Consider the following 21,183-nt stretch of genomic DNA (forward strand, 5'->3'; position numbering starts at 1 on the left):
CGCCACTAGCCCTGTTCCTCCCTCTCTCCCCTCTGCACTTCCTTCCTGTGCCTCTTTTATCATCCCTGGGCTGATTGGGCCAATTGAGTTCTTAGCCCATCAGCCTGATTAGATAATTACCCCCAATCAGCTTCTTCTGGGGCACTAATTAGCATCTAAGTGACCAAAGTGCAGGCTCACCTACTCTCTCCCTGCACTCTGTCACAGGGACCAAATCAGGGTGCCCAGATAATCTTCCTCCAAGAATATTAAAGGAACTGGCACATGAAATAGTGATCCCAGGAGCAAGGATTTTTAATGAATCCATAAACTCAAAGCTTGTACCCTATGACTGGAGAATTTCAAATATAGTACCTATATTTAATAAAGGAAAAAAGTGATCTGGAAAACTACAGGCCTGCAAGTTTGACCTCTGTTGTATGCAAGGTCTTGGAACAAATTTTGAAGGAGAGAGTAAAGACATGGAGCTTAACAGTAATTGGTATGAAATACAACATAGTTTTAGAAAAGGTAGATCGTGCCAGACCTACCTGATCTCTTTCTTTGAGAAGAAACTGATTTTCTAGACAAAAGAAATGCAGTAGATCTTTTCTATCTGGATTTCAGCAAAATATTTGATACAGTTCCACACACAATATTTAGTTAAATTGGAAGAGTAATACAGGAATTGAAAAGTGGGTAAGGAACTGATTAAAGGGGAGCCTACAGTGGGTCATACTGGAAGGTGAACTATCAGGCTGGAGAGAGGTTACTAGTGGAGTTCCTCAAGGATCAGTCTTAGGACCAATTTTATTTAACATTTTCAATAATGATCTTGGCACAGAAAGTGGGAGTGCGCTGAAAAAATTTGTGGATGACATAAAATTGGGAGATACTGCCAATATGGAGGAGGACTAGACTATCACATAAGCAGATTTAGATAATCTTGACAATTGGAATAATAGAAAAAGAGTGAAAATTAATAGTGCAAAGAGGGACTAACAACAAGAATTGTTGCTGTAAGCTGGGGACTTAACACTTGGAAGCAACAGAGGAGGAGAAAGACAATCCTAGGATGCATTAGGCAAGGTATTTTCAATTGCAGTAGGGAAGTTTTATTACCAATGTACAAGTCACTGGTCAGACCTCATCTGGAATAGTGTGTGCAGTTCGGGTCTCCCATCTTTAAGAAGGATGAATTCAAACTGGAGTGGGTGCAGAGAAGGGCTACTAAGAGGACCAGAGGAACGGAGAACCTGTCCTACAAGGGAAGACTTAAGGAGCTTGGCTTGTTTAGCCTAACAAATAAGGCTAATATGGCCTGTCCATGTCTGCTATTAGCAGATCTCTCTAATGGCTAGAAATAGGATGCTAGATGGGGAAAGCACTTGAGTTACTACAGAGAATTCTTGCCTAGATGTCTGGCTGGTGGGTCTCAGCCATATGCTCAGGGTCTAACTGATCACCATATATGAGGTCAGGAAGGAATTTTCCTCCAGGGCAGATTGGCAGAGACCCTGTTTTTTTTTTCACCTTTCTCTGCAGCATGGGGCATGGGTCCCTTGCTGGTTTTAACTAGAGCAAATGGTGGATTTTCTGTAACTTGAAGTCTTTGAATCAAGTTTTGAGGACTTCAGCCAGGGGCTATGGACCTATTGCAGGAGTGGGTGGGTGAGGTTCTGTGGCCTGCCATGTGCAGAAGGTCAGATTAGATGATCATGATGGTCCCTTCTGGCCTTCAAGTCTGTGAGTCTGGGAACAAATATGTTTACCATTTGAATAGATAATGAAACGTTTAAATGATCACAGCGACTTCCTGTGGTTGCTGTTCACTCAGGAGCAAATTTTACTAGCCACTTCTGAAGTATTAAAGGTTTTATTTTTGTTATGAGAAAACTAAGATTTTAAAGCTAAAAATGGCTTTTTGTTGTTGAGCGAAGTGAATTGTTAGTTACCAAAGAGAGATGTGCAGATACCATGGGTTCCTGCTATATTTTCCAGTTTGTCCTGTAAACCATCTCTAATTTTTAGGTAACATTGGTGTGCTTCGTAAATTTAAAAAATATCTATTTGTATCGATAGTTGGTCCCAAGTGAGCCAAAGTACAAAGTAGGTTTGTTTCCCCAATTAATGGCACAGTGAGCAACTGTCACACTAGTGCACCACTAGAGGAAATGATTAAATCAAATGAGAGGTACCAAACCACTGTAATAGAAGTGTCACAGGATCTGTGTCTCTGTTTTGCCTTAGCATTATCCTGTGACAATGTTCTGGTTCACTGACAGTATTACTTAAACAATTCAGCAGTACACCTCTACCCCGATATAATGCAACCCGATATAACACGAATTCGGATATAAACACCGTAAAGTAGCGCTCCGGGCTGGGGGCTGCGCACTCCAATGGATCAAAGCAAGTTCAATATAACACGGTTTCACCTATAACACGATAAGATTTTTTGGCTCCCGAGGTCAGCGTTTTATCAGGGTAGAAGTGTAATTTGAAATGGAAAATGTTTTGGCTAATACCATTTATTTATTTTGCACAGGAAAACGCAGAACTGCTCACAAGCCTCATTCAAAGCCAAAAGTGTCAGATGTTTTTGAGGTACATTTTCAAGAAAATGGGATGGATACAAAGTCCAAGGGCTATTCCCAATCTGAGGAGGAACTGTGGGCCCGATTGGAAGAGCTTGAGAGACGAGAAGAGATGCTGGGTGAATTTAACAGGTATATTACTGTTGCAGGTTTGGGCTGAAAGATGTAATTAAAATCCTTACTAGTATGAACAAATAGGTGCTTTTTGCAGTTGATTTGCTTAAATCAGTGATGGTTGAGGAGCATTGCTGCATGTTGAAAAGTGTATGGTTGTTGATTTTGTTTCCATTATAAACTGAGAAAATCCTAAAAACATCCATTCAGAACTCTGGATACTTTTTAATACCTTAACATTCACAAAAATAAATAAAATGTGAAACTTAAAATAAGCTGCTCATAATAAAGGAAGATCTGTGTACAGAGCCTGACTGCTACAGACTTTTTGTGTGATCAGGATACATTTAATTTCTGTATACCTCAGTTCTCCATCTATGAAATGGAGATGATAAAACTTCCTTACCTCAAGGGTATAATGTGAGAGTAAACTATCTAATGTTTTTGAGGAATTTGGATACTACTGTGATGGAGCCTATAAACACACAGATAAATAGAACTAAAATAATTAACTTGGACTCTCATTTGAGGGTAGGGTGAAGAAGGTTGGAACATAAAGGGCCAGATTTTCTACTGGAATCCAGCCCCTGAGTGGTGCAGAGGAGCTGGAATCTTTACGTAAATGTCCAGGAAGGAATCCCCTCATAATCCTGGCATAGGGAAACTACCCAGTGGCAGAGGCAGCTCCTACAACTGCTGCCTCCCTCCTGTGCCTGTCATAGAGGGCACAACATGGAAAGGAGGTTGGAGCATTGCACAGTAGAGTTCCACTACTCCCATCCTCCAATGGCATAGGGGCCATTTGAGACCTGTGCCAGGGTGTGAGTTAGAGTAGCTCTCTAGCTGCTTTCACTGGCCCTGGGGCTACTGCAGAAAGTCCCTTGATCACGGAGCTGTAACCAGCTCCCTGACACCCTCATCTGTCTCTTGCATTGATTAGAGCTTAGTTGCTAGAGAGACTTTGGCCCAAAGTGTACAAGATGGGTAAGCTAGTATTATAATGGGACCTTTCGTATTTCTGCAATGTTGTGTACAACTCCTGAGTAAACAGGTCTTTTAATGGTGAATGACCATCCTTAGAGCTGTTTTGGTCCTAAAGCAAAAATTATGATTTAGGACCAGATTGTGGCTCTCTTGTTTGTATTGATAAACATTTCCTTATTGAAGTGGTTCTATTATGAGTAAGGGCTCCACAGTCTGGCTCTTAAAAAAAAATTATATCATGCATGATATTGTTCTTCCCTAACCTCTTCCAGAAAATCTCATCTCATAGGTAAAGGAAATTATTCAGTGGCTTCATATGTTATTCTGTAAATTATCATGTTAGGTTATGATATGTGTTGATTAGTTTTCTTTCCTTAAGTATTTTTTGCAATTTGTAGGACACCTGATACAATTGAGGCAAATGGAGAAGATACAACCTCCTCTGAAGAGGAGAAAGAAGATAAGACAGATGTGAATGTGGTACACAGAGTGGAAGACTCTACTACTCAGGACAATGTACAGAAAGAAGTAACAAATTCAGAATTGTTCAGTGGCCAAGTTAATGGCCGAAGTCATTATCACAGTGATGATGAAGATGATTTAGGAGTTGATCATTTTGTACCAACTATATTTTTCTCTCATACTGTTGAACCTAAAAGGGTTTGTACTATTACTTTTTATGTTGTACTATTACTTTTTATGTATTTATCTCCGTCTAATGTAGATAGTATATATACTACATGCTTTATTGAAAATATTGGGCCCCATAGCGCCGGACGATAAAGTATACCATTGCTTTAATGAGTCAAAAAAAGGACCTACCTCACATAGGTAAGATGGTGTCAGACAGAGTTCAGAGCTGAAGCCAATTCCTTGTTTACTAGGTTTAAAGAGGCAGGGACCACAACGAAAGCAGCATCCTTATCCTATGGGGAGAGTGAGTGATGTGTTATCTAGAGCAACTCTTATAGTCAAATGAAGAGGCAGCAGCAATGTATTCTTGAGGGAGTCATCCAGCCTGCCAGAGCTGAAGTTAAACGCTAAAGGAAGTGTGAAAAGAAGACTCTCTCATGAAGAAATAAGTCAGAAATATGTCTACATTATAATTGGGAACAATTTCTCAAGGAAAATGGTGGAAGATCCCATACCTTGGGAGTTTAAAAAGTAATGGACAAAACACTAGTAGATGTACTGCTTTGGTGGGGTTGGGGGCGGGAGTGAGGGAGTGCACTAGATGTCCTAATAGGTCTCTTGCATCTTTAATATCTAGGATTTTCTCATCTGACAGAAACAGTAGTAGCTACCAGTTTATCTGTCATTGGAATCTAACCATAGATTATACTTCTAATAGCACATCTAAAATGTTACTGCAGCAGAATTCTAACTATTTGTGCTACTTACAGCCCTAGAATCTTTTTTTCCTTCTGAAAATGCATTTTATATTTATTTTAGACATGCAATATTGTAAAATGTAAAAGCTATCGCAGAATTCAAGGTGTTATGTCAAATATTCATGTGAAACCTTGACAATAAGTTCCATGGCTAGTCTTGTATTTAGGACCCTGACTAGACAAAGTTTAATTTGGCTTTTTATTTCAGAAGGTTTCTTTTGCTGCTCTGTGTTTTGAAACCCCCCAATTCAGTCATGAATTCTCTAAAATGATACCAAAAAGTGATATTAAAGTTTTCACACTACCATTACTATGTCACATATTTCTAAAAGGTAGCATCCCTGGTGTTCTAAAAATGCCTTTTACATTCAAGGGAGACATTGCATTCAGGGGAAACTAAGCTCTTGGTTGGAATTAATGGTTTAGGATGTATAATCAAGTTGTTTATTTTTACCCAATCATAGAATAGCAGGGTTGGAAGGGACCTCAGGAGGTCACCTAGTCCAACCCCGTGCTCAAAGCAGGACTAATCTCCAACTAAATCCCCAAATGGCCCCCTCAAGGATTGAGCTCACAACCCTGGGTTTAGCAGGCCAATGCTCAAACCACTGAGCTATCCCCATCCTGGTGCAAGAAGCTATTTCTTGACACTAAGTGCTAATGCACCTGAATTTTGCACATAATATCGAGACAGTGAGCACTGAGAATATCACTGTCAATACATTTTGTTGTTTAGCCCCCCAACTGCTTGGATATGAAGAATTCATGAACTGACTTGATCCATGCCCTCGTGACTGCTTGATTTTTATACTCTAGACCAATTTGTGTTTTAATTTCCAGGTAAGAATAAACACAGGAAAAAATACTACTTTGAAATTTAGCGAAAAGAAAGAAGAGGCCAAACGTAAAAGGAAGAATAGCAATGGCAATGGACACTTGGTTCCAGAACTGCCTAACATCAAAACACCAGCAGACATTTACCGGTATGTAATGTATAGTGATGGTTGCCCTCCTTTTCCCATAGCACGCTTGAAAAATAAGGCCTTCTTTTGTGTTCAAGCGTGTCCTCTTTGAAGCATCCTGCAGCATCTTTGAAATCTTACCCAAATATGGAGCTGCCCAGTGTCTCCCAAAAGAAGCATTTGGAACTGGCTGTACATCTTAAAAAATGAACACTTGTGTCACCTGCATGGTTGTCACACATTTAAACTGCCACACTTCATAGCTATTGCATGCTGCTTTGCTGAGAGTTACATTTTCTCAAACTAAGAGCCGATCATAATTCCTTTTAGCAGTGCTTTTAAAATTTACCCCACTGCATCATGCCATATCTTCTGCAACTTAAAGGAAGGAAATGGCTCATTGCAAATTGTTTAAACATATTGTCAATCAACTTCCTTTTAAATATTTTTTAAATATAACTGATCATGTCCATCACATTATGCTTTCTTTCTCTTTCTAGCTTCACTCCATTGTTTCTTTCCCTTGAGGTATCTATCTGAGTTGTTATTGTCTCCTTCCTCTTTTCTTACTCTCTCCCTCCAGCCAAGCATGTGCTTTACCTTCTCTCTGGTATATTCTTTCTCATTTCTTCCCTCCCTACAAAATTTCTCTTTTTCTTCTTTTCCATCTTTTCCAGATTTTAATTCCAGTCTTTCTCTTCCCCATCTGCTCACAGACACACATCTTATCTGTTTACTCCTTATCCATTCACTCCTCCCCCTCCTTCAAAGGGCAAGAAAAATTGACCAGACCTCCCATAGCTAAAGGACTGCACATGGGACAAAAGTAAGATTGAGACACGGGGCCAGATTTTTAAAGGTATTTAGGTGCAGACAGGCACCTATTGGGTTTTCAAAAGCACCTAGATCCTATTGCAATCAGTGAGAGTTAGAATTTTCAAAAGCCTCTAGGTACTTACCAGGCACCTATCTACGTCTTCACATGCCTAAATACCTTTGAAAACCTGTTCAGAGGCAACACTGAGGTGAAAAGTCTAGCCCACTGCCTAGTCACAGCTGTACAACTGCTGGGACAAGAGAAAGTTTAGGGATTCATGGTGCTGTCTTTGAACCCTGATCAGGATCTGTATGTTTTGTAGTCTTAGGCTAGTAAGTGAGTAGAAAATGTGAAACCCATAAGGAAACAAACAAAAAATCCCACTTTCTATCTGTTGAAAGAGAGCTGTTGTACTTTTTCCTCTATGAGCCTGCTTCTGCTCCCAGTTAAGCTTTCATTGATTTCAGTGCTGCACTATTAAACCCCACAGCTCACTGCTTGTTCCCAGATCCCGCAGCTATAGTGAGGTAGTATTGTTGAGGTGTCTCCTAATGTACCTCACCTGTTTTTTAATTCTCCTCGCTAGTGAATAGTTTTAGTACCCTCCTCTTCCACTGGCAAGCTGCAGCAGTACTAAATGGACCTGATTCCAGTTGGTTTTATAGCTACTCATAGGGTTTCTAAGAGCAGCAGTAGAAAATAACAGATGCTGGTCAATTATCATTACCGTTTGGGAAAGCTATGAGCAGCAACAGAGGGATGGGAACAGTATCTGTAGACTCGGGAAGAGGACTCTGTGACAGTTCACACTGTTCATGTTTGGAAAGTTTCTTCAGAACCTATGAACTAAAAACTTATCTTATTTTTAGTGAAAGTGTAGATTCTGCAGAAAATTATGGCACTTTCCTGAGAAAACTTCCTTGTCCTGTGCGAGTAAATGTTTCAAGCACTTGTTTTTATATTCTACATCTGAAAATGATTTCACACTAGAAAACCTTCTGTTATCACAACATTCTATTTGGTTTCTGGAAATAAAAACCTCAGAATCATCTTATGACTATAATTTTTCTTTACATTTTGCAAATCAAGCTGTTCTGTCAAGTGTCTAAGAGCTATACACATTCTTCAAAAAGGGGAGTATACCAGCTAATCCTTTAATAGAGGCGTGACAGTGTTTGGGTTGCAGAATTACTCCATGTTCATTAGTAAAGAAAATGCTTTATTGTATCTTTTAAAGGTACAGGATTGTAATACAGCAGTTGAAAAGTTAGAAATGCAAATTGTAATTAATTTGTACAAAAGACAAAGTGAGATCACTGTAAATTTGTCATCTGATCCTGAAATAGTTTATTAAAGCTAACATTTTCCTTTATAGAGTCTTTGTTGATGTTGTGAATGGAGAATATGTCCCTCGTAAATCAATTCTGAAGTCTCGAAGCAGAGAGAATAGTGTTTGCAGTGATACCAGTGAGAGCAGTGCTGCTGAGTTTGATGAGAGACGAGGAGTTCTGAGGAGTATTAGCTATGATGAAGCTACTTACAGTGACAACAGTGAAGGGATCTTGGAGGAGGAAGAGGAGGAGGGGCAGGAGCATCTTCCAAAAAAACTTTCAACCTTATCAGGGGCATTTGAGGTACATTTTTTTGATTAATTATTGATTGTTGGCATGGATAAAAAGGAAAATGCTGGATAGTGTAGTTGCCTTTACCATCAGTTTATTTAATTTCTTTTTAACTAATTTTCCAGCTCTCCCTACCCCTCTCATCTTTGGCGAGAGACTGCCAGGAGGCCCATTCTTCTCCCTGCACTTATCCTTTTCCTCTCATTGTGGGATAACCAGCTGAGCTGACTATTTGCCACTTTTGTGTAGCAGTAGACAGTATCCCTTCTACTGACCACATTGACTTCGTGGCTTTCGAATTTAGTGACACTCTGGGACTTCCCCACAATTTAAGTTCTGAGGTGCACCACAGGATAACAAAATCCTGGATCATGCAAGATTCCCACTTAATAATTGCTAATCTGAGGGAGGGAAGGTGATTTTGTGTATACTGTAGGCTCTTAATATGCTAACATTGATTCTGGAGAACCTCCAGGGCTTATTTTATATTTTAAAACAAATGGTGTCAGTGGGCTCATCAGAGTGTTTACAGAGTCCCATGATAGGAGGAGGGAGGAAGTCCAGCGGACATAGAGCTCAACTTCTGGCATTCCGGCCTTTAAGAAGAACCTTCTCTTTCAGGCAAGATGCCATCGAAGATCCGAACCAAATATATTTCCAAGTCTTTGGAAAGTCTTGGGTAATTTCTTATCATAAATGAAAGAGATTGTACGTCACTAGTGCATGTGCTTGATGAGTAGCTGCGAAAACCATTGAGAATGTTCAGAAATGAGATGTGGCTGGTGCTATGCCATGCATGGGGTTAATATTTTACTTCTGTTTTTGTTATGGAAAATTACAGTAATTTTTTAAAAGTTAGATTACACTGAATTTTCAGAAGTTCTGTAGACAGAAGGCATCTTCAAAGGGAAATGGTTTCTTCTGGAAAAATAGTTATTTTAAAGAAAAAGTAGACTCATGGAAGCCCTATTGTGTGCTTTACTCGGTAAACAGCCACGTGGTCCTGTTGTTGCAACCCTCATGCCCCTTTTGTTTTTCTTTATATCCACTTTGTTATATTTGTTTAGACCCTATGCTGCTGAGGGATCCATGTGGCAGCCCTTATGCCTGCATGGAGTCCCATTGACTTTAAAGATATTCAGTGGAGACATAAAGGATCTGCTGGCATGGATTCTTTTACAGGTTTAGCACTATAGATTGTAATCTCTTTGGGGCAGAGACTGTCTCTTCTGAATGTCAAGCATCTAGTACACTTTTGATCACTGTAAAACAATAGGTTTCAGAGTAGCAGCCGTGTTAGTCTGTATCCGCAAAAAGAACAGGAGTACCTTAGAGACTAACAAATTTATTTGAGCATAAGCTTTCATGGGCTACAGCTCACTTCATGGGATGTATGCAATGGAAAATACAGTAGGAAGATATATGTATACACAGAGAACATGAAACAATGGGTGTTACCATACACATTATAAGGAGAGTGATTAGTTCAGGTGAGCTATTATCAGCTTTGCAATAACAAATCATTCCTGTATCAGTCCATTCTCTGAATAGGGCATGATTATCTGCAGTGTCACTGTATTTTTTAAGTAATTATATCACACTGAGCAAAATGCTCCCGTCAGAACTAAAGGGACATTCACTTTTAAAAAAAATATATTGTTATGCTTTCAGTTGTTTTTATGGTTGTTTGAAGTATATTATTTTTCTGGCAACATTTGCCATGTACTGATTTTTTCTTTTTTCCTAATGCAGCAGAACATCAGTGGCTGTATTTTATTTACCTTTTTATAAAAATGACACTGGTGTTATTGAACAAATCAGCTGAACAGGCACAGCTTTGGGCTTAGTTTAGCTGTTGGAGTACAGCACGAAAAACATTGCTTTTTTGCAGGTACTGCAAGAAGAGTTACTATTTTGTTTTGCTGTGTTTTTCTTGGCAACAGAGTAACTCTTAAAAGAGCAGATACAATAAATCTGGTATCTATTCCCTCCTGCCCAATATAATGACCAAATCATGGGTGTAAATTAGTGTACCTTTTTTCTGAAATGCCCTGAACCATTTTTAATTTTTGGCACATAATGTGACTTTTTGAAAATGTAGTATTTTATATTGCATAAGCACAGTGTTATGCATACTGTAAACCCATGGCTGATACTAAAAGCATTTATGAAAAAGCGTTTCTTCTTAGCTGCTTTTCAAATTGTAAATATCCTAGCTGTTTCTTTTTCTTAATATAGCAAAAAAGCTGTAATGGAAATTGTAATTTTAAAATATTAAGCATGTATGGTTTTAGTTCGAATTTATAAAGGAAGAAAAGAATTGGAAGTCTTTTGTTGTTCTCTTAAGTATAAACTGCCTTGACCAACTTTTGATCATTTTTGGTAAGAAAGAAAAAATAATAACCAACAAAATATAGGTAAATTTGTATTCCAGGTGCCATCTTGATGCAATTAGAAAAGGCCAAGATATTAAGCCATGAAAATATGACATATGATGTGAAATGCTGACAGACCTAAAATCTGAAATTTTCCCCCATTTGTTATCCAAGATGAAATTGCCTGTTGCATCATCTATTTTATTTTCTTGAACATGTATCAGTGGGAAGCAGTTTTTTCACATCATTTATTCAGTTAGGAATGTGATTAAGTAGTACTTTTAAAACACTATCTTTCATTCAGATTTCTTTGAACAAGCTATATTTTGAGGTTAATTACAATTTGGTTACTTATTCAAGGAACTACCATTGATTTAAAGATATTTCTTTACTTTCGATTAAAAGAAATACCAATCCTAATAAGGCTAATATGGGGTAATGACCTTATGGGCAAAGCTTCACATCTGCATTTTATTAGCTCATTCTGAGTTTTCTTTTCTCTTGTAGGCTTTTTCTGGAACTGTTATAGAAAAAGAGCCTTTGTCTCCCTTAATACCACACCCAAGCATTGCTCACCCTGTCCTGCCTACCATTCCGGAGCGAAAATCAGAGGAAGTTCTGTCTGAGGCATCAGAAGAAACTACAAAGAGGATTTCAAAATTCAAAGCTGCCAGAATGCAACAGACAAACTAGGCCCTGCTGCCTACACAATGAAAGTTTGAATATTAACGCTTAGTTTCACATTTGTTGAGATTATGTAAAACTATGTGCATTACACCTAGTTAGTAAAAAGGTATCTTATGTTAATTTGGCATTGTTTATCTTAATAGACCTCTATTGGTGATATTAAAAAAAAAAAGAAGTAAACATTTGAACACTTCAATATTCAGTTTATTTTGTCAATTTCCCTGTATGTGGTAAGCACCTTTGTATATGTTTGCCTTATAACAGCACTTGGAATAACTTTTCAAAGATTTCTCTTCATATGCCATTGGTTTTATGTTTAAACCTAAATATACAGGTAGTTTTGTATCAGCTGTGATGTCCTACTTACCATCTGGACAGTTTTAAAGAAACTTTTCAAATTGATTCAACAATTATATTTCATTACTTGCTTTAGCATTTTAAGACACTCTTGTATCCACATTGTTGTAGGTACCTGCTAAAATTCGTTTTTTTCCTTCTATTAAACCTCTGATATCTTACTGTACAGATCTCTAAAACAGAATGCTGTGTTCATGTACATTGCAGGGAAGTTTCTTTCATGGAAAATGGTATTTTGTAAAATTAAACTTTTCAAGTAAAAACAAAGCTGTGAATTTTGTTTTTTTGTTGATTTATTCATTTAAAATAAAATGTGGAAAGAGGTGATTCTTTGAAATGCCTCACTATTGCATAGACACACAGTCTATTCTCTTCCCTCTTTGTGTAGCAAACACCCATTAATTTCAGTGGCAATTACATGCACATAGGGAGAGGAGCATAGACCCAGACTATGTTTACAAAATCCCCAGTTCTTTTATACATTCAAATATTTTAATTGTCATGGAAATGCCCAGAGAAGGTGGCTGCTAAGGATAAATGTCTTAATGGCTGCAATTTTATTTCAAAACTCAACCAGACTAAGGCACCAAGAACTAAGGCAAAATGTCTTGCTGCAGCAGATAGACATGATTGGTCTCTGGCCCATGATTCTGTGGATTTAACCATGTGGTTACCCAGGTGACATTCCTTCCATCACCCTGCACAGTTCTTGTTCCCACCAGAATCTGACTTTCCAGGCCTTGGCCATCTCATTTGGACAGCAAGTCTACTAACACTACTCCCAGAAAAGTATTTTGGGCCAGGGTCTAGCCAGCTCTTGCATTCTACGCTCTCGGGTTTGTCTCTGTTCCTGTGGTGTAAACTGTCCACTGCCTCACCCAGGAAGCCAGTTTGGGAGACTGGAGACATCTCTTCCCGTTTTTAAAGTTTTGTCCTTACATTTTCTTTAATAAAAAAACAAAACTCATTATTTATCTTTAAGTTGGCTTTAAAATGCAACTTCCTTGCTAAAACTGCCCAGAATCAACCCAACAGCTCGCCTAGATTGCAAACAGTTGTTTTTGCAGATGTTTAATTAACAAAGAAAATGTGTGATCATGTTTAAAGAGCAACTATGTATACAAACAATGTGAGTAAGAGTGCATATGACCTCTTATTCACCAGACCCTTTTAGTGTGCCAAAGCTAAAGGAGGGCTCTTATCCCATCTTGTGCCTAAATCAGTGTGGGTGTCCACCGTAACTGAGTAACCATAAAATCATCCATGATAAAGTTTTCAGGTGACCCAAAAATTGGGGAAGTGGTAAATAATGAAGAGGACTGGTCACTAATTCAGAGTGGTCTGGATTGCTTGGTAAAGTGGGCAGAAGCAAACAATAGGTGTTCTAAATAGCTGTGGCTAAATATAGATGTATACATCTAAGAACAAAGAATGTAGGCCATACTCCAGGATTGGGGGGACTCTATCCTGGGAAGCAGTGACTCAAAAAGATTTGGAGGTTGTCCTGGTAGATAATGAGCTCCCAGTGTGACGCTCTGCCCAAAAGAGCTAATGCAATTCTGGGGTGCATAAACAGGAATCTCAAGTAGGAATAAAGAGATAAAATAAACTCTGTATTTGGTGCTGGTGTAACTGCTGCTGGAATACCGCATCCAGTTATGGTGTCCACAATTCAAGAAGGATGTTGATGAAGAAGAACCACAATGAGAATGATTAAAGGATTAGAAAACATGCCTTATTGTGACAAACTTGAGGAGCTCTATTTATGTTAATAGAGAAAATGGGTGACTTGATTACAGTCTTTAAGTATCTACATGGGGAACAAATACTTAATGGGCTCTTCAATCTAGCAGAGAAAAGGTATAATACAATCAAATGGCTGGAAGTTGAAGCTAGACAAATTCAGATTGCAAGTAAGGCATACATTTTTAATGGTGAAAGTAATTAACCATTGGAACTATTTACCAAGAGTCGTGGTAGATTCCCCATCACTGACTAGTTTTAAATCAAGATTGGACGTTTTTCCACAAGTTCTGCTCTATGAATTATTTTGGGGAAGTTCTATGGCCTGTACTATACTGGTCAGATTAGATGATCACAGTGGCCCCTTCTGGCCTTGGGATCTATGAAGTAGATGTCTATGTGGGATTCCAGGAGCTACATGCGTAAGGAAGATGAAGGCTGCTGTGGCATGCATAGTCCTCACTGCCAATGCTGCTGGGAATGAGCCACTTCAATGGCTGGTGCCCATAAGGAAAGTGTTGGGGGCAGATCTTCAGCTGGTGTAAATTGTCACAGCTCCATTGAAAGTAATGGAGGATCTGACTCTTGGAGTAATGCTGACTGAGGGCCAAGAGGCAGCATAGGAGGTATTGGTCATTTGCAGATCTTCCCCTGACCTGTGGCTGATTCCCAAAGATCCACACAGCTTGATGGCTAAACAGCACTTTTCCCCGGGAGGCAGGGGGAAATCCTGCCTCTCTGAACAAAGAATTAAAGGGAATGTTGAGTATTTTTTCTCCCTGCCTGGTTTCTCTTGCAGGTTTCCTTATGGGAGGGGACAATCTACGTTTTAAAACAGACTCATTTAAAGCTGATACTGAGGATCACATTGAAAGTATTAATGATTAACTTGATTCATGCTAAAATGCAATTAAAAAAAAAAGCATATTGCTGTAGTACTAAAATAAGCCATCAATGCCAGTCCATCCTCTATGCATGGCTAAATATTTAAAGAAGATTATTTATAGCTTCTTTAATGAATTCTTGGCTAAACAAAATGAAATTATGTCCTAAAAAGTAGAAGCTATTTTGCAACCAGAACAGTGCAACTGTAAAATATAGTTCCATGCATACCTATTTTAGATATCAAAAGGTTGAGATCCAAGACGCCCAGACAGGTAATTAGAAAGAAAAGGAGAGAGAGAGACCTTTTAAAAGATTTATTTATATACCTCCTAAAATACTTACCACTCCTAGTTATTTTGAAGCAAGCCAAACTCCCCTTGATCATTTTAAAATCACAGTTACTTCTTTACATGTTTTTATTCTGTACCACTTAAAAATACTCCTCCACTCCCCTAGTCAACACAGGACAAGTGCATCTTGGTTGGAATGCCCTATGGCTCTTATTCAGGAAAGCATCCTTATTCAGGAATGCACTTCAATGTGTGCTTAAGTCCTGGGCTGAAGTCAATGGGTTCCTGAAGAAAAATAGACTTAAGCAAATGCTTAAAGTTAAGCACATATTTGGGTACTTTCCTATACTGGGGCTTATGTATGTCTGCCTCTCTTGCAACTTACAGTGTGTTTCATGTGTGCAAGGAGTTTCCCATATTTAGTTGCTCTTATATCTCTTGTCTCCTTACAGGGACTTAAGCAATAGATTGTGTAATAGCAATTATGGTGGTATCACATGAAGCCTGTTCTCAAATGTAAATGCAAAAAATACACCTGCATGAAGATGTGACTAGAAGTTTTAGAGAGAGAAAAAAATGTGGGAGTCTCAAGGGCTATGCTTGGTGAAGGATTAAAACACCTTTGTTTTTAATGCAATAGTGGAGCAGAAGGCTTGATGTTTGGGACCAGCAGAAATACGTGTTTTATTAAAGGCAGGGAGTAGAGAAAATGTTCCCTACCTGTAGTAGTATTGCCCATGTTTCTATGCCTTCAAGTTTCTTGATATTAAATTAATCTATCAGTAAGAGCATCTTTTTCTTTTCTGCTATCATCAGAGATTTTATTTTCCACTTAAATAATAATGAGGGTAACATTTAATCTATTTATTTTTTGATTTCTTGATTGTTTTTTTTTCTTTTTCCTGCTGTAAGAAGACAGTCTGAGCTACTCTGTGCTGAGTGTTTGTCAGGAAGCCCTGACTTAAATAGAAGCCAAAAACAGCTGTCAGAGCCTGCTGCTAATTGGGATTGGCTGGTGAGTTTTTTTCAATGGCTGTATGAAAGGAGAGAAGCCAATGGGGGCATAGTCATGTGACCTTGTGGGAACACAAATACACAGAAGCCAGTTAAAGGTAGCTGAGTAAGTCTAAGAGTGGGTGAGTAGCAAATCCTTTAAAGGCGTTTATCAGAACAACAATTGATTGGTAGAAGGGCTTATTTGTTACTTATTGTTTCCTTGGAGGGTTTGGATACTATCAACCGGGGAAACAGTGTGGGAGACAGCCTAAGGGAATAGTGATGTGGGGTTGGGAGCAGGATATAGGCACAAAGTGACACTTAGAATAAAGCTTATCTGAGGATGAGGCAGCTTTGTACCAGTGGAGAATCAGAGTTGTATCTGATATATGCTTTCCTGAATTGCCTATCTATCCAGGTGCCTGAAACTGGAGAGTAAGTTCAGTGCATTGTGAGGTGGCCATACTGAGGTCTTCTGAAGAGGGGGACACAGGACACCTGGCTAGCTAGGTGCTCATAGGGAGAGGGAAAAGAAGAGATGAGATCATTCTAGGAGTCCAGGCATAAGAGACTAGGGATTCCAACCATTTTCAGGCAGAAGGCTGCAGCTATCTTGTGTTCCTGTCACCTTTACCCTGCCCCTCCACCTTCAAGGCCATCTTTTAACCACTAGAAGTCCTGCATCCTGGGCATAAACTAGGTATGAAGCTAACTCTCAGACTCCCTCCTGGCTAGGCAAATGAGATGTGTTTAGCAAGTGTGTTAATTAGCAGCACCTAGTGCAGACAAGGATTGTAGTGTTTGAAAACATGGTAGTGGGTCATGGTCAACCTAGGGTCCTAGGTTAGGTTAGGGAGGACACAGACGGACTCTGACAAGCTAACATGTTTTAAATATCAATGTCTTTATCTACTGCAGGTGCTAAGTAATGTTTCAAAACATGGTAACTGACATGGCTAACACGCTTGCCAACAGAGTTGTTAATCACTTACCAATACTTCTGTTAAACACACATTATTTTCTAAATCCAGACAGGGTCTCAGTGAGATTGTTTGGGTTGCAGCTGTAGATGTTTGATTTACATGCCTTCTGATTGATTAACAAAACAGTTTTAGTCACAGTGTGATGCTTCATGTGACTTAGTGGTTGGCTAAAGTTTCCTAAATTATTTGCCACATTTGCAAATGATTTAATTTCAGACATATTCATACTCTTTTTGCGTTGGTCTTCCATAGACATTGGAGAGTTTCCCACCGTTTTCCTGACAAATTTGTTCAGAGAAGGTGAATTTCAAAATCAGTTTCCTTCTGTGATTTTGTGAATGTGAACTTTAAATCCTCACTCACAAGCAATTGGGTTGGGACTGTTGTATGCTCATCTAATCCAGGAATAGAAACAATAATGTGCGACCTACCTCACCAATCAAAACCAACAACACTGCTCCAATTTCAGATGTTTACAAAGAAAAAATTTCAAGAGGTTTTGTCAGAAAAAATTAAATAACAATGAAAAATTCTAAGAAAACACGTGTATGGGTTTTCTATCAGTCTGAACTGGTGCGGCAGTGTCAGTTGTGGAATAATTGTTACTCTTAAATCTTTTCTGAGACTTTTCACTAAACCACATACCTTTCCTTGTATGATTAATTTAGAGCTAAGCTGGGGGTTACTTAACATTTTCTTTTGTGTGTGTTTAATTTTCATAATGAAGCAAACACTAAAAAATACAAAAAGGTAAACAATTTACAGTTGTATATGTTACCAAATATCGCACATATCACAGGATATCCAATAACATTATGCAACTTTACAACTTGTCAAAGCTGTGAAACCAGCCAATACAAAGCCAGTTAATATTACACAGACATAAGATGTTGGTATGGGGGTAACAATATATAAATAGACATACACAAATAGGCAAAAAGGGAAGGTGGTGACTGAAGGGTGGGAGTGGGGGTGGTAGGGAGATGAAAAGCAGAGATACAGTGGAATGGAAGTCTGGCATCTTATTTGCATAAAGAATGCTGCGATAGCTCATATATCAAGAAATGGGGTCCAAATCTCTTGGCATTCATATAATTGCTCTCTATGTTGATAAGAAATTCTTTCTTTGTCTGGTTTCAGAGTATCAGCTGTGTTAGTCTGTATCCGCAAAAAGAACAGGAGCACTTGTAGCACCTTAGAGACTAATTTATTTGAGCATAAGCTTTCGTGGGCTACAGCCCACTTCATCGGATGCATAGAGTGGAAAATACAGTAGGAAGAGAGATAGATATACACACACACCATGAAACAATGGGTGTTACCATACACACTCTAACAAGAGTGATCAGTTAAGGTGAGCTATTACCAGCAGAGGAGAGAGAAACTTTTTGTAGTGGTAATCAAAATGGTCCATTTGCAGCAGTTGACAAGAAGTTGTGAGGAACTGTGTGTGTGTGTGTGGGGGGGGGGGAATAAATATGGGGAAATAGTTTTACTTTGTGTAATGACCCATCTACTCCCAGTCTTTATTCAAGCCTAATTTAATGGAGTCCATTTTGCAAATTAATTCCAATTAAGCAGTCTCTTGTTGGAGTCTCTTTTTGAAGTTTTTTTTTGTTGTATATTGCAACTTTTAGGTCTGTAATTGAGTGCCCAGGGAGATTGAAGTGTTCTCGGACTGGTTTTTGAATGTTATAATTCTTGATGTCTGATTTGTGTCCATTTATTCTTTTACGTAGAGACTGTCTGGTTTGGCCAATGTACATGGCAGAGGGGCATTGTTGGCACATGATGGCATATATCACATTGGTAGATGTGCAGGTGAACGAGCCCCTGATGGCATGGCTGATGTGATTAGGTCCTATGATGGTGTCACCTGAATAGATATGTGGACAGAGTTGGCAATGGGCTTTGTTGCAAAGATAGGTTCCTGGATTAGTGTTTTTGTTATGTGGTCTGTGGTTCCTGGTGAGAATTTGCTTCAGGTTATGGGGGCTGTCTGTAAGCAAGGACTGGCCTGTCTCCCAAGATCCGCTAACTCAAACAGGTCTGAATATCACTGCTCTAATCTGGGCATAAGCTTACTCCTCCTTTTTTGTCAAATCGTGTGTTTGGTAACTGATGTGTCTCTCAAGAACTAACATCTTTGTAGTGGAGTTAAACCCAGTGTGGCAGGTATACGATCTCAGCTACAATTTTCAGCTGAGATTTGGTTACTGAAGCCAAGCACTATTTTTTCACTTTTGTGCCCACCTCTTTCCACAGCTGCATGACTGTTGGACAGTCCCACAGGATTTGCATCAATGTTCCATTCTCTTCATTAGAGCCCCCAGCAAACTTTAGAGGACAAGGCCGCCATCTTGTACAACCTCTGGGACATCCACTACAATTTTAATAGAATCTTTTGTGGTGCTCCACAGAAGCTCTGCCATTGGGGTTCTTTTAAGGGCCATAATAATCCTCCTTCCCACACATTCACAAAGAACTCCAGACCAGTGGAGTTCGTCTTCATTAGCATAAGCATACATAGTGGACAGGGGACTAGAGAGGTTACGAAGCATTTCCAAGGTACCCAGTAGTTCTGAGGCCTCTAGCAGTCCTGAGGCATCTGGTTCAAACATTAGCAAGTGTTCTAGTTGTAGGTATTGCTGCTTCTCTAAGGATGGGAGGTCATGTTGTTGCTTTAGTGTTAGAAAAGAGAGAGAACCCTCATCCTCAACTAACTAAAAATCCATATGATGCCCTTGCTCAGCCAGTTCTTCCAAATTATAGTTTGGGTCCCAATTTGCAAGTCTGGGTTACCCCAGGCAGGTGCTTTTGCATGATGGCAAGGATGAAATTGGTACCTGTTACCTAGGATAGCCCAGACTTTTTGTGCAGCCACTACCGTAGGCACCTTATGTCTTTCCATTGGTGAAGAAGAGTAACTACGCGGATCCGCAGGAGGAATTGGATGCATGAATATCAGTTCAGTTTCCAGAGTAGCAGCCGTGTTAAGGGTGCTACCATGCAGGAACCAATTAGACATGTGTGTTGTGATTAAAAACATAATAGTAATTGTGGGACTGGGAGCTCAAACCCCCTTTTGGCTGTACTGAGCTAGTGGTTTTTTTAAGTGATAGGCAGGGATGTTGACCAGCCCACCACAGAAAGTCTCTAATAATAAATATTCAATTTTCTAAAATAAAATGGAGGCATATATACAGGTAGGCCACTTAGAATATGCAGGAACCTAGGCAGAATATTCATTTTTACTGTATTACCCCTTCCCCCACAGGTTCAGGGAGAGAGGTTGCCACTTATTTGGGATTACTTGACACTTCTGTTTTACCCCTCAAACTAAAGACACCTCTACACTGCAGCTGGGAGCAAGTCTCCTGGGCCAGGTGGACAGAGTCATGCTACTGTGGGGCTGGAGCTGGTGTGCTAAAAATAGCAGTGTGGACGTTCTGGCCTGGGCAGAATCTCAGGCACTGAAGCCCACCTAACCCCCTGAGGTCCAGAGCCTGAGCTCCTGCCTGAGCCCAGATGTCCATTTTGCTATTTTTGGCACAATGGACATCTGAGCGTGAGTGTGTCTGCCTGAGCTGGGAGGTTTGCTCCCAGCTACAATGTAGACATACCCTAAGTGTCTGAGCTGAAGAATACAGTGGGGGAAAAAAACCAATGAAACTGGCTTGTGAACCTCTAGGAAGCCAACTGGCTGCCTCTGTCTAACTGATAGAACCAAAGTGGGTATAACCATTCATGTGGATTGGTGGAACCAAGTAAAAAGCATTTAGAGGTCAACTGGGTTTATTTCATTATATGTATTTTAAGACTAGTTGCAATCAGTACTTTACTTTCTTAGAGAATCTAAAGCAGCAGATTTCTGTGTTTCAATAGTGCCTAAAAACAGCTGTTTTAGCTGTTCATTTGAACAAAGTGATTTATGTTGCAAAAGATGAGCTAGGATTAAAAGAAATCAGATGTGCGTATTTGGTATGCAATATTTTTGTATTACAAATAGCTCCATTCTAACCCACATTAACCCCATGATATGTGAATTTTGCCAACTCCCGCTGTGTCTTTTAAATCAAATCCAGTAAATCACTATGAGTGTTCTAATTTCTAAACAAACTAGTCTTCCAATAGAAGTACTTTAACACTGTACTGCAAATTAGACAACCTAAGATAAATGGAGCATCTTTGTTAATTATGTAATTTAATTGATCAAAACTACCAGACAGTATTTTATTTATAGACATTTTGAGCAGTATCCTATTTTATACTGTTAAATAGCATTATTTGGCCATTAAGCTATTATGCAGCAAATATAATTTCTTTTGTTTTTTGTCCAGCTAGTGTAACATGAAATCTCATTTGAATAGAACAAGTTCATTTAGATTTTTCTCCTATATT

At 39.1% G+C, this 21,183-nt stretch overlaps 1 protein-coding gene across 3 annotated transcripts in view; it reads left to right on the top strand.

Annotated features, from left to right (window-relative positions):
- URI1 (URI1 prefoldin like chaperone) overlaps positions 1-12,148 on the top strand; it is a 59,521-nt gene extending 47,373 nt beyond the window's left edge. For 2 of the 3 annotated variants that reach the window (XM_039503202.1, XM_039503203.1), the window contains 5 exons: positions 2,528-2,708; positions 4,073-4,334; positions 5,906-6,048; positions 8,220-8,478; positions 11,349-12,148. In XM_039503202.1, coding sequence (XP_039359136.1) covers positions 2,528-2,708; positions 4,073-4,334; positions 5,906-6,048; positions 8,220-8,478; positions 11,349-11,534 — 1,031 coding nt within the window. In that variant the 3' untranslated portion in view covers positions 11,535-12,148. The remainder of the gene's footprint in view (positions 1-2,527; positions 2,709-4,072; positions 4,335-5,905; positions 6,049-8,219; positions 8,479-11,348) is intronic. The other variant, XM_039503204.1, reaches the window with a different exon arrangement.
- The last annotated feature ends 9,035 nt before the right edge of the window (positions 12,149-21,183 follow it).

The sequence above is a fragment of the Mauremys reevesii genome, linkage group 16, assembly GCF_016161935.1.
Source record: "Mauremys reevesii isolate NIE-2019 linkage group 16, ASM1616193v1, whole genome shotgun sequence".
Lineage (NCBI taxonomy): Eukaryota > Metazoa > Chordata > Testudines > Geoemydidae > Mauremys > Mauremys reevesii.